We start from the raw sequence: 15,361 nt of genomic DNA, 5'->3' as shown, positions 1-15,361 counted from the left end.
CCTCACTTACAGATTTACAGGTATACCACACATACAGATTTACAGGTATTCCTCCTCACATACAGATTTACAGGTATACCTCACATACAGATTTACAGGTATACCTCACTTACAGATTTACAGGTATACCACACATACAGATTTACAGGTATTCCTCCTCACATACAGATTTACAGGTATTCCTCACATACAGATTAACAGGTATACCTCACATACAGATGTACAGGTATACGTCACATACAGATTTACAGGTATACATCACATATAGATTTACAGGTATACCTCACATACAGATTTACAGGTATACCTCACATATAGATTTACAGGTATACCTCACATACAGATTTACAGGTACACCTCACATACAGATTTACAGGTATACTTCACATACAGATTTACAGGTATACCTCACTTACAGATTTACAGGTATACATCACATACAGATTTACAGGTATACATCACATATAGATTTACAGGTATACATCACATACAGATTTACAGGTATACATCACATATAGATTTACAGGTATACCTCACATACAGATTTACAGGTATACCTCACATACAGATTTACAGGTACACCTCACACACAGATTTACAGGTATACCTCACATATAGATTTACAGGTATACCTCACTTACAGATTTCAAGCCGTCCATCACATACATTCATTCCTCTCTCACACACACACACACACACATCCATTTACAGCCATCCATGACAAACGGATTTAAAGTTATTACACACACAGGGATTTACAGCCATTCAATACGTAGAGATTTACATGCATTTATCACACACAGAATGACTGTAATATCACACACATACAGATTTACATTCATTCCACACACACAGGGATTTACAACCATTCGATACGTAGAGAGTTACAGCCTTCCATCAGACAGATTGAAAGCCATATCCCTCATATACAGATTTACAGGTATACCTCATATACAGATTTACAGGTATACCTCACATACAGATTTACAGGTATACCTCACATACAGATTTACAGGTATACCTCACATACAGATTGACAGCCACCCCACACACAAATTAAGTCATTCAACAAAAACATATTTACGACCATCCCACACAGATTTACAGCCATTCAATACATATAGATTTACAGCCGTCCCACACTATACAGCCATTAAATACATACATATTTACAGCCGTCCCACTCGCAGATTTTGTCATTCAATACATACATATTTACAGCCATACCCCCCCCCCCCCCCCCCCCCCCCCCCAGATTTACAGCCATTCAAAACATACATATTTACAGCCATACCCCCACAGATTTACAGCCATTCAATAAATACAGATTTACTACCATACTGTAAGTACCATTCATACAGATATACAGCCATTCAGAACGTAACAGGTTTACAGCTGTCCCACAGATACAGATTTACAGCTGTCCCACAGATACAGATTTACAGCTGTCCCACAGATACAGATTTACAGCCGTTCTACAGATACAGATTTACAACTGTCCCACAGATACAGATTTACAGCTGTCCCACAGATACAGATTTACAGCCGTTTCACACATACAGCTAAACTGCCGTCCCAAACACATTGCTATCCAACATATTCGGCCTTACAGTCATGTCATAATACCATATACACCGACATACAGATTAACAACCATTCTATATCAAAATATGTCATTTGCATTTATTCATTATCTGTCGACATCAAAAAATAAAACTGCTGAAATTGATATATATTGTAAAAGTTTTGGATATACATGTAATTTCTTAATCATTTCTAAAAACAATCGATAAAATCTATTTCTGTGTTCTGTCTTTTGTATAATCTCAGGTGGTCCTATGGTGTTGTATCTGATATTCACACAAACTAATCCTCTCTCCTATAGTAAGTAACAGCCTTAGCTACGACAATGAGATCAGAAAGTCGGTATGTTTCTAGCGGATATCATTAATAATATACTGTCCTAGTATTCAATATGCATGCATTGTAAAAATACATCAACCTTCCGTCCAACACAATTATAACGAGCGATCGGTTACTTCTTCCACCAACACAACGAACCATTTCGTTCCTACCGTCCAACTCAAATAAAAGGAAGCAATACATTCCGTCCAACTTAAAAACACGGAAAAATACTTCTGTCCAACAAAAATGCAAGGATCACATAACTTCCGTCTAACAAAAATACAAGGAACTCATAGCTTCTGTCCAACACAAAAACAAGGAACACATAAATTCTGTCCAACACAAATACAAAGAACACATAACTTCTGTCCACCACGAATACAAAATTCACATAGCTTCTGTCCAACACAAATAAAAGGAACACACAACTTCTGTCCAACACAAAAACAAGGAACCCATATCTTCTGTCCAACACAAATACAAGGAACACATAACTTCTGTCCAACACAAATACAAGGAACCCATATCTTCTGTCCAACACAAATACAAGGAACACATAGCTTCTGTCCAACACAAATACAAGGAACACACAACTTCTGTCCAACACAAAAACAAGGAACCCATAAATTCTGTCCAACACAAATACAAGGAACTCATAACTTCTGTCCAACACAAATACAAGGAACACACAACTTCTGTCCAACACAAATACAAGGAACACACAACTTCTGTCCAACACAAATACAAGGAACCCATAACTTCTGTCCAACACAAAAACAAGGAACCCATAAATTCTGTCCAACACAAATACAAGGAACTCATAACTTCTGTCCAACACAAATACAAGGAACACACAACTTCTGTCCAACACAAAAACAAGGAACCAATCAATTCTGTCCAACACAAATGCAGGGAACTCATAACTTCTGTCAAACACAAATACAAGGAGCACACAACTTCTGTCCAACACAAATACAAGGAACACATAACTTCGGTCCAACACAAATACAAGGAACACATAGCTTTTGTCCAACACAAATACAAGGAACACACAACTTCTGTCCAACACAAAAACACGGAACCCATAAATTCTGTCCAACACAAATACAAGGAACTCATAACTTCTGTCCAACACAAATACAAGGAACACACAACTTCTGTCCAACACAAATACAAGGAACACACAACTCCTGTCCAACACAAATGCAAGGAACCCATAACTTCTGTCCAACACAAAAACAAGGAACCCATAAATTCTGTCCAACACAAATACAAGGAACACACAACTTCTGTCCAACACAAATACAAGGAACCCATAACTTCTGTCCAACACAAATACAAGGAACACATAACTTCGGTCCAACACAAATACAAGGAACACACAATTTCCGTCCAACACAATTACACCGCACGATTGAATAAGAATGTTGAACTATAGTCAACACGAACCAGGCGTTTTTTCGTTAATCTACCACAAAAAAAACTGATCACAGCTAAACAGGTTAGACCGTTGGACCGAAAATCACAAAAATGTGTATTCGTGAAAGATTGAAGAGGTTTTTGATAAACCCTCTGCAGAATAATATGTATTTTAACGCTCATACATTTAAAATATCCTCTCAAAAAAAATTAAAATTGTAGGTTAAATAACTCAATATAAATAATTCGTCATCGACTATCATATAACTGTAAAAATTCCATCTTAATAATGATATTCACTAAAAAAAAAATAATATGACAACGTCATTCATATAACAGTAAACAGTCATTTATTGACAGTTGCACCCACTCGAAACAAATACTCTCATATTACACTGATACGATCCGTTCAATACAAACGAATGCGTCGTTAGGGACATCTGCCCACTAGACCAATTTATCTGGGGACCAATTGTCATGATTATCATTCCATAGCAAATAGCGTTACCTATATAAAAACTCTCATGAGCTTTTGTAACATTTCGTCGACTCTACAGATCCGGAGACGTGCATTGTTCCGGTTTGTGATTAGAATTGTTTCCGTCGTTATAGCGTCATACTGTGTTGGGTGCAGTGTGATGGTGATACCATTGTACAATTGTAGCAGTTATTCAATATTGAATCAATTTTTTTTTCTATGATATATAAAGGTAATTATGTGTGTAGGCGAGTAGAGATCGCTGCGTCATTGTGTATATACTATATAGAATAATTAAAACTTGTGAACCTGACGCACTGTGTTAAAATGTCATTCGATTATATACAGTATTTGCTATTTGCAGGACAGACAATCGGATCTACATCCCCAAAACGCTCGACAAGCCTTACTTACAGAATAACGGACAAACAGGCACAATCATACATATCAACGCTCATACATTGTAGACATTTGAGCAAAAATGGTGGAAAATGCAAAGTATTGGAAAAACGATATAAATATATAATGAACTTCTAAGCTGTCATATCGTAGACCTTGCAGGACTTTTATGATAATCTATCGTAAATCCCTTTGTCGTAAATTCCAAAATGGCGTCCAAGTAATCCAAAGTTAAGCTATCGGCCCAGGATAAAGACCTTAGGTTTTCCAGGAATCCACAGTGGCCTCCCCTTTCTGTGGCGACCATCAGGAAGTTAGGATAGAATTTAAATAAATCGTACGGAATGTTGTTGTTTTTGTACACAGGGTCGTCGAGACTACTTACGAACATTAGTGGTATTGATATGTCATCTACGTCTCTGAGGGGATTGTTTCTTTCCCAGAATTCCTCAATACTGTTGTAGCCATGCATCTTGCAGGAAACACACTGATCGTACTCCGTTAGAGACCAAGTCTTCAATGCTTTCTGTACGTCCACAACTTTTAAAAGAGCTTTGGCATGCTGCCATAATATTTTCTTTAAATATAGTAATAAAAATAGATCGTATATTCCACTTATCTTCTGCTTGGATCGCTCCGAAATGTCAAATGATGGTGACACGCAAACTCCACCGCATATGTGTGCCGACGATCCAAATTCGCCAAGATATGATAGCAAAACCTCACATCCGGTTCCGTACGATACCATGGTGATGAGTGCCTTCGGAAACCGGCCGTGTATATACTTCACCACTTGCCGTAAATCGGAGGGATCTCCATAACTTTGGAATTTCGGTGTCGTTAACACTGTTCCACCGTGTCCTCTGCGATTAAATACCACAGTCTGAAAACCACGTTTGGCTGCCGCCTGACAAATTTTAGACACACTAACCGCACATCCGGTTATACCTGGAATAACAACCATGACGGTTTTCCGCTTCCGTTTTTGCACGTGGATGTTACTTACCCAGTCAAGGGCTACGACACCTTTGTCTTTCAGCAGTAAATATTCCCTGTCAAATTGGACACTCGCATGGGGCAGTATCCATGGTAACAACGTCTGTAAATGACGATTCCTTAAAAGTAATTCCACGGAAAACATCCTGGTTGCTAGAGAGCATTTCCGTAGTATATGAGTGGCAAGAGTTGAGTCCTTGTAATACAGTTTGGGTAAAATCTCTTTGGGTCCCAACAGAGATTTCAAAAATACGAAAGCACTAAGTATAATTGTACCAATTACTGCTAGGTAAAAAGGTAAGAAGAAAATATAATAAACAGTCAACATCCCGCCGTCCTCATCGTCCTCGCCAGCGGTAGTTTACCCAACCATCTTAGGCTTAATGACATAACATAGTGAGGTTTTTCTATATATCTGTCTGTAAACACAGTCGATACTTGGATTGTCAGTCAGAAAGTGTGACTCCGCCCCATCTCGAGCCATCTCGCTCCACAGACACAGCCTGAGATGGAGAAGCAACACATGCGCGGGAACGAAGGGAGCAATCCAGCTACAGCTGCTGAACAGTAGTGCCGCTGGCATAGTTTGTCTGTATGTACACTGTGGATATGTTACGGGGACCATCAGGTGTTCGGACAATAATTGATTTCGGCGAAGGAGCTTTGAACTGGAGCATCACTAGAGCTGTATATGGCCACGTTCTTCGAACTACATACTGCTAATCCGTCACAATTGTCAATAGCAATCAATTTCACATTCAATTGCCATCCGTACAACCTAAACTCGTGCGTGTAGGCTTACATTACTGCCGTGGTTGGTTTAACTTGTATTAGCCTCCTGCAGTTACGTAGTGTTCTATTTGATAAAGACAACTACAAGACCAGGGGTTAATGTGTTGTTGGATTAGATAGAAATCGCTTATCCTGGAGAGAGATATGGCTAGGAGCTATATGCCATTACCCCATGAGTTATTCCCCTTGAATCTCGTGGGTGTAATATAAATTGATGAAGCAGCTCCGTCCCAGCAGCTGCGGGACCCATACTAACTGATGCGGAGATAGAGATATACAGTTGTTATGACAGAGAGCGACAGTATACAGTCGGCACTGTTCAATAAATAATGATCATGATGAACTCGGTAAGTTGTGAGAATATCTCCCGCTCAGTAGGGACTGACATATTATGAGTGTATTGATAATGGCTCGGCCATGTATAGGTCAATAAACTTTCAACATGTGTTTTTCAATGATCTGATATAAACTCCAGTGTTTTACACTAAGTTTTATATAATCAACATATTTTGTTATCAATGGTTTAATACATAGAATCCCTACTCAAATGACGGACCGGTATTTCAAAACGTTCTAAACCTTCCGAACTCCGGACGATAAAAATCAAGTACAAATACAGGCACGATCTACGTCAGACAGACGCTCTTTAACATAAAAATGTAGACTCCGACCTAACAAAAACGGGAGAAGATAAGTCACCATGACCAAAGTATGACTCAAGTTTCTACAAACGCGCTTTGTCATCTGTTGCCTTTCATGATTAAAATTAACGATTTTATTTTCATATCCATTTTTTCAGTCATACCAGGAAATAAAAAAAATCCTTCTTTTTCTTTTACTGCAAACCCTGACTTGCGTTTCAATGTCTAGATGGTGTCCCTCCTAACACTACATACTACTTCGTTATTTAGCTTTTGTGCGAATTTTCATCTTTTCGTCTTTAAGGTTTTGCAGGTTTTCGTCTTTAAGGTTTTTTTTCGCCTGGCGTCTTTTCGCGGGCAACAAATGAGAAGACGAAATGATAGCCGTAGGCCACTATGCTGTAATGTACCTTGCAAAAAGATTCGTCTCGCAAAAGTTCCCAAACTGTACTGTGTAAGCCTGGCTGACATGCTGTCTTCATTACATGTTAAACATTCCTTCCCATCACCTTTAAAGTGTTTCCCTTGTTTCTGAGTAATCATTTTCATCCTTTCTAATTTTAATAACAATGTGTTATGCTTTGTAAATCGCTGCCATGACTTGGCGTCAGTGGTTTTTGTTTCGCAGATTACCTGTGTCACTACAAAACACTTTTATGGTTATGACATTGGGTTATATCAAAATTACGGGATCATAACAGCTGAAAAAACCAGTCTAGCGGTTGAAAAAGGCCTCACACAAAACCAGTGGTATATTTATTATCAGAGAGTGGATCACTTCAGAGTAAAACATCACAGCGCTGTATGGTGTGACCGGAGACCCGAGTGATCCGTACTTTTAGGACTTCTGACAACGGAGTCGTAATTTGACTACCATTAATAACATCCGGATGTTCCGCTCCGTCATTTGGGTATTTACGTGCTCCGATTTACTTCCTGTGTTTGCTGAATCACGCTGGGACTTGTCCGGGAAATGACAGCCTTTCAAATAACAGGGAAATTTGTTGGCACGCAAACCTTTTTTTATTTCCAAATTCCAAACACATAGAACGCTATCTGACATACTAACACAAGTAGAGGTCACATTTTATACAGATCAATATTTACAGACAACCTGTGATAGTTAAAACGCAATACATCCCCGCCTACACACTATATTATACTGAGTGTCAGCTAGCATTTGTGACTCAACACTTTGTACATTTTTTTCTGATTTCAGTATAAAATGTCTTTACCGCAGTTACTGTAAAAACTCGTTACAGGTGTAATTAATTAATTAATTAGTGAGTGTGTGTTCGTCCGTGCGTGTGTGCGTTCGTTCGTTTGTGTGTGCGTGCGTGTGCGTGTGTGTTCATATATATGTGTATGATAATTAGTAGATAATTATTAATGTCGTGTTTATAACATAATTATCAATAATGTATGCTTGTGTGTAGTTGGTTCGACACTCCTTATCCGTGTCGATTTGTGTTTCTCGGAAAGCTGAGAGTCGGTCTGTGCTGTTGTGATTGTGTCAGTGGACAAGACACTTTGTCCTAATTGTTCTTGATGGCACGCAATAGGCCCGTTGTGTGTTGTTCAGTAAAGTAGTCACCAACTACTATAATGAGATCCCGCTTTAAAACGACCCTGGCTATTTACGGCAAACACATAAACAAAACCAAATAACTGTCTTCTGATTAATCTGTGACATCCGCCATTTCTACGACGAATTCAGATAATGTCACGTTTTAAATGCGAGAACAAAGGCAGCGGTGTACTCGGAGAACACCAAGGTTTATTTTACTGGAGTTCAGTTACAGCCAAATTGATCAATCATTATCACCTATTTAATTAAGAATAGATAAGAAAAGGACTCACCTGGAAAGTTATTTACAATTTAGCACATTCAGCACCAAAACGTTCGTAATGATTTTTAAAAAGAATGGGGATCTGTCTTATGTTAGGTCGTACAGTGTAAGAGTTGATACATATGCAATGAGAATGCTCACCTGGCGGATCTAAAGTGGATCTACAATATCGCCGTATTCTACAGCCTTTACAGTTTAGTATTGCAATACGGAACATTTAAATCGTTGTTATTAGGCCATGGTCATCCTGGGAAGTGTTGTCGCTTACATGGTTTATCAGACTACCTAGGGTATTACGGTACAGACCCTTATCTATGATATTTTTGCATATTTACAAAACATTAATTGCACTTTTTTTACTTGTCTTATCATAACGGCATGCTGTATACGCAAGCCTACACCAAACCATGATAACAGCTTCCTGATAAACATAATTTTCACTGATGGCGGGCCGGTAATACTATGAAGCGTGAAGGTCGTACTAATGAGTGTAGCTCATCGTGTCAGACGTCAGGGAGCGGCCGGTACCAACTTATCGCACAGGCTAACATAAAAATAGTCAGGAAACAAATAACTGATGCGTTTAACATCTCACGAGTGTCAATCAAAATATAGATCAGAACAGGAATGTGATTGTGCTGCACATATTTTACGTGGAAAAGATATTAACGTTAAATTTCATCTCACAGAAAAACGAAATAGTTTAAATTATACCGGAAGTCTAAATGCAGAATAAGCTACAGTCTTTTTGGTGAATGAAAACTTAAACTGTATGTATGATCGCACTCAATATCTTTCAGCGAAGTCGGTGCCAAAGTGAATATATTACAATTGTCTCCGCGTATGGGTCGCTATGCTGTATTCAGCTAGGACGTTTCAGTGGACTAGCACTATAAATTGTCCTTAAGTGTCCACATATAAATAATTTATAGGAATTTATCCATTCAGAAATAATAACTGAACGAACAGTGTGAATGAAAAAGAAGGCTCCGGAAATATAAAATCTAGATAGGTAATATGAAGCCATATTAACTGAGGCCATATAACCTGCGTAAAACCTAAAAAAAAACTAACCTGTCATACGGCAAAGCTTATATCAAATGAAAATTAAATAATTTGAGACTATATCGTCTTTACTTATATGTAATATATAACCCCGATATCACAAGTATTATCAGTAGGTACGCCATTTTATGGTATAATCCTCTGGTTTTGTTAATTAAATAATAAATATTAAATATTAAATAATAATTAAATGAAATACCTCTATAGGAGAACAGCCCGCGTTTTAATTAACATTCGGTAGCTGTACTGTTAGCATTGATCGGTAGCTGTACTGTAAGTATTCAGATCCAATGAAGAAGAGCTATATAAGTGGGACCTAAGCATTTGTTACATTGAGGATTTAAAATAGTGTGATAAGTCGCAATGAGAAGGTATGAATCTATAAACTTTGTCTATGGTATGCCGTGAACGGCAAGGTGAGCCTACGGTCAAACTGACAGTGTGAAACACGTCCGTACAGTAACAGCTTGACATTGAGGATTTAGAATAATACAGCCACCAGGAGACGCACTACCTAAAACACTTTTCATAGCAGAATACCACGTCATTGATAATTCTGTTCTTTAACCATTTGGACACTCAGAAATCAGCGACAACCGCCCCCTCTCCACCCCCTCCCCTCGTTTTACTCCTTCTCGGTTCTTTTATGAAGACAGAACAAAGAGAAGGTCTGGGTTTTTTTTTGTGTGTGATTTAAAGAGGTTTTTTTTATGATAATCTGTCACAAGGACTTGGTATGAATGACATCCCCAAATTTGTGTCAAATCCCTACTTTATTTGGAATTCTTTAGAGTATTGCCACCTCAAAAGAAAATCATTTTTTGACGAATCCTGCGTTATGTTATTTTTATTTTTTTTTTTTACGAATACTTCGGAATATACCAGTGTACTTGTTGCTACCAAGGAACAAAGGACACGACCCTCATTCTGTATAGTATTTTTTTCGCCAATCGGATGAGCCTGTGTACCAGGTGATCCTCCTGAGTGTACATGTACTCCAAGGAATGAGGTTTTCCCTGGGGATTAGATAATACTGAACAAATTACTATCTCTAATGACTTCGGGGAACTCGATTTGTACTCTCCATGTTCGCATTTAGTTCTTCCACTCTCCAACATTGCTGCGGTAATATGCTACTAGATAATATAAACTTTAATTTAAACTCCTAAAATCCGAAACATGAAAGTGACGTAAGCGTCGATACCAAAAAGAGTTCTAATTGCTCCGAGTACAGGTTATATATGGCTCTTTCAATATCAACCTGCTTTTCTATATGATCCTGGCTATATTAAATCACTATTTTAGCTTGAGAGCTTTGTGATATAAATTACTTTAATTTCACAATCGAAATATCTAAAAGCTTTACAGAACATTCTTGTCCGAGTTTCTTCTGGCCCCAACACCAACTTTGGGCATTTTTTACGGACAGATGTATGGTCTGTGAACATTCAAAACGTCTGGTGTTAGGGCCAGATGAAACTCGGGCCAAGAAGATACGTGTTGAAGTTTGGTCATAAAAAAGGAAAATACAGTCATTTATATTTTGTTATGGACTTGAAAATTCTTTGTTTTGTTTGTTTGTTTGTGTTTATAGCTGCGTTCACTGAACTGTGAAGATATATTCTAAGTAAGACACCATATGACGACGTTAGCCCTGTATTATGTATATATTCTGAAAGAGGAGGTGAGATATGTCGATTTGTGGGCCCTTTACCATGTATATATTCTGACAGAGAAGGTGAGATATGTCGATTTGTGGGCCCTTTACCATGTATATATTCTGACAGAGAAGGTGAGATATGTCGATTTGTGGGCCCTTTACCATGTATATATTCTGAGAGAAGAGGTGATACATGACGGTTTGTGGGCCCTTTACCATGTATATATTCTGAAAGAGGAGGTGAGATATGTCGATTTGTGGGCCCTTTACCATGTATATTGTCTGAAAGAGGGGGTGAGATATGTCGATTTGTGGGCCCTTTACCATGTATATATTCTGAAAGAGGAGGTGAGATATGTCGATTTGTGGGCCCTTTACCATGTATATATTCTGAGAGAAGAGGTGATACATGACGGTTTGTGAACCCTTTACTATATTCTGAGAGAAGAGATAAGATATGGCGATTTTATTTGCAAAAACATCAAAATTTCTTTGTTGTCATACATTTATATTAGTGTAGTTAAGAATAACAAACATTATACCGTCATTGGCTTATGATGAGGTAAATAACAGAGTGTATGAACCCTAGAAACCTGATTCTGAATGTTGCATATTGAAAGTCGACAATTATTATTACTATTGATGGCAAGTTTGAATTCTTTTTCTGACGCCAACCTACATATAGTAACCGAACCCTATTTGACACTGGGCAAGTTCCACCCTGATTTCAGGGCGGAAAGAAAGATACAATAATATCAGTATTTAAAAGTCTCAACTTGATGATAACGGTGTGTACTTACAGTTTAGGAATCATATATTCCATTTTTACAGTTGAATCACTAATTCACTTCAAATGTGCAATCATTTGCAAAGAAACACTTTAAGATTATTACTTTTTGGAAATGAAAATATGTCTTTGGATTTAAATTGTGTTGTATTTAACAAAGTACAAATTTTATAAAATCCAGCGGAAGATTTTAACAAGATTTTAACAATATTTAACATGTTTGAAAATTTTATTGACTTTGTTATATTATTTTGTGTGAGTGCCTAATGTTATGTAGGCCTATATCTCTTTCGTACTGCAGTTGATCAGTCTGTAATATCATCTGTTGTCTATGTAACTATTGTAAGGAAATGGCTTCATAAGTTGTAATAACTTGTGCCAAATCCTATTTGCAAATATGTGTAAATAAAATATGTTTAAAGTCAAACACTTTACCACTTCATTGATCCATTTCAAACATGGCGGCATTGGTTGTTGAAAATACGGAATGTGTGAACCAAGCGGAGCAAATATAACGACGAAAATAATAGCATTCCGCTTGTTTCTGCGTAACATTCCTTTTTTGGTATTTACCGGACCGCCATTTTTAATCTGAATTTTTTTTTTCTGAACCAGATATAAGTCTATTTGTCAGTAAGGGGTGCAACATATATTCTGGCAATTTTAAGGAAGAAAGTCTTTCGACCTTTTGAGCTTACATTAAGATTAAGAGATACGTGTCATACAACCTACAGTGTGATGATAAATGTCCATTTCCTCGTTCCCAGCTGAAGAAATGCGATGTACGGAAATGACGTCATCCATTTTCCGATGAGTTGCTCTGTACAAATGAAATTGACGCTCGTATATCCTGCTGTATTTTCTACAGCATTTATCTTGTCTGTTTAATATGGCGAAAGTAATGTGAGAAGCCTAAAGAAAAGACATTTAATCATGATTTCAGACCTAAAGATGTGTTTTCCCTTCAAAACGTGACGCCAGAAGCAATGAACAGCGCGACAATTTATTTAATTTACGGCCATGAAAAACTCTATTGTGCAGGACACAGAAGAACCTAGCTATCTAAACAGTCTAAATTTAGACACGATCCATATATATGCTGACTTCCTGTTCCAATGGATGAGATCCGGAAAAAAAGTTTCCATTCGTTTTTCGTATTTCCTTGTAAAATGTGACTACCGGTTTGTTATTGAAATTAATATTCTTCATGTTGATTTAAACATATTTTATTTGCATATTGATTATATACATTGTACACAAACTGATTGGGCACACGTTTTCAAACTTATACGAAGCCCGTTCAAGATATCAATTATCATCATAAATATACAATCATATATTCTTCATATATGCATCTTAAAATAAGCCTAATGATATGTGCTCTGTGACTTCATAACAGTGTTGATTGTACCATTAATATAAGCTATTTATAGATACATTCAGAAGGCAATAGAGAGTTATTTCGTCATTTATGTCTTTATCAAAGGGATCAAACTCTACATTCTAGACGCAATTTATAATAACTTGCGCGCAATTCTATTTGATTTGACTTATGGCAATAAGAATATGCTTAAATCATTAAATCATTTATAAGTTGCTAAGAATCGCGATGTGGCTGTTGGGTTAGAACCATAAGACCCAATTTCATTAAGTTTCCTTAACCTTTTTTTCACATTAATTAAAGGCATTATTGGATTTAAGGGGGAAATCCTAGTTAGAGAAATTTCCATAAGTTCTGCAATCTTAAATGTTGTCCTATAGAAAATATTCATTTAAGAAATTTCCTGAAGTTATGGAATATTGATGAAACTTGGACTTTGTTCTGTTAGTGCACATGCGCGAACTATGGATTTTGTCCGGAGCCGAAACAAGCGTATTGAGCCAGGTTTTAGAATAAATGTAGATTTACCACATTTGTGCGTTTATATAAATAATTTGGCCATTTATACGCTACCCGTGTCCGTCTCCAGTCTAGACAGGATTACCTGCCTTTGTTCCATTTCTCTCAAGGCAAGGCTGTGCCCTTCAAATTGAGAGGTCATGGGGCCGTTTTGGTCAAGATCCTCCATGATTAAACGGTTCTGGTCGATTCTATCAAAGAAATATTAATGTACTTTGATCCTTGATATTCCAGCTTTATAATGATATTTTCAGTGACGTAAAAATGGCAATTTTGGCTATAGTTTGAAAAAAAACTATTTCAAATTTAACGGCTGCTTACTGTGCATACGATTTTTTTTTTCATCTTTTTTTTTTGTGTTTGTTGTGTTTTTCGTTTTTGTTTGTTTGTTTTTAAACGTATTTTGTTTGTGTCTATTGTATAAAATGGGGCACATATTTTCTTACTTATATTAAGCTCCTTTTCACCAACATTTCAAAACATTTTTTTCTAAAGATGACGAATATAATTGCATATTTTTCATGCTGAATAGTTTCGGCGAAAACATAAATCCTTTTGTGTATGAGCGATTTAGACTTTAATAAGAAAAAAAATCCAGACGTCGCCCTGAAAAGGCAGCCAATCGAATTGGCACGATTCGTAGACCTGATCTGTCTTGGAACTAAAACATGCAATCTGGTCTATCTCAAATCTAGGTCAATGACGAGCTTGTTTGTATGCATTCAATCTAGGCCATCGATGCGCTTTTTTCGTATTCGTCTCCTGTCTAGGTCATTATTACGCTTGTCCGTATTGTATTTCATTCAGGAAACTATCACCGGAAATTGTCGATGGATCAGTGACCGGATGTTATTATTCTTTAAGTATGGCACTAAGCTTATAATAATCAGCATTGTCAACTCCAACGAACCATTTGAAATTAAAGAGCTTTCCCCCCAATATCTATGTATTTCGGTAGAAATAATTGTATATCTATATAACGAAGAGATGTCCGTTTCAATCTCGTGAATTTACAGTTATATGACAACCGATTGTAATTATACCAACGCATTATAAAGTGATAAATTAATAATAAGCGCGCCTGTTCTTATAGATGCGCCCCGCTTTTTCTTCCAGGAGTGACAATACGGCTGCTTGAATTCTAACAGAAAAGTTGCAGATAGGCGTTAAATAATCTGATTACCTGATGTTCCAAAAATTAAAAAAAAGAAATAGATAAGTAAATAAATCAAAAGAAAAAGATTAAAAAAAATAATGAATTAAAAAAAAATGATAATATAGATATTGTATCATAAATATGTTTTAGTTTATTTTGGGAATATTCACACCATCCAAAAATGTTATACCGTGTTCTGCTTATAAGCGAGCGCGGTGCGTAACAATAAGGAGAAATTAGACCACGGTCGTCTCTGAGAAAGATGAGTACACTAACCACTACACAGCTGGACTACTTTTTATTTAATTATTCA

The 15,361-nt window shown here is 37.0% G+C and overlaps 1 protein-coding gene across 1 annotated transcript; it reads right to left on the bottom strand.

Annotated features, from left to right (window-relative positions):
* Nucleotides 1-1,749: 1,749 nt before the first annotated feature.
* Nucleotides 1,750-5,930, bottom strand: LOC117332891 (protein ABHD15-like). The gene has a single exon (XM_033891955.1). It carries the CDS (start codon nucleotides 5,523-5,525, stop codon nucleotides 4,344-4,346), a length of 1,182 nt encoding a protein of 393 aa, XP_033747846.1. The 5' UTR covers nucleotides 5,526-5,930; the 3' UTR covers nucleotides 1,750-4,343.
* Between the last annotated feature and the right edge of the window lie 9,431 nt (nucleotides 5,931-15,361).

This window comes from Pecten maximus, chromosome 8, assembly GCF_902652985.1.
Source record: "Pecten maximus chromosome 8, xPecMax1.1, whole genome shotgun sequence".
In the NCBI taxonomy this organism is placed as follows: Eukaryota; Metazoa; Mollusca; class Bivalvia; order Pectinida; family Pectinidae; genus Pecten; species Pecten maximus.
Note: the sequence above shows the minus strand (reverse complement) of the source record. Positions and strands in the feature narration are given on the sequence as shown.

What these genes read in the sequence shown, in the direction of transcription:
- LOC117332891 (XM_033891955.1), bottom strand. Translation starts at nt 5,525, where the DNA reads ATGTTGACTGTTTATTATATTTTCTTCTTACCTTTTTACCTAGCAGTA.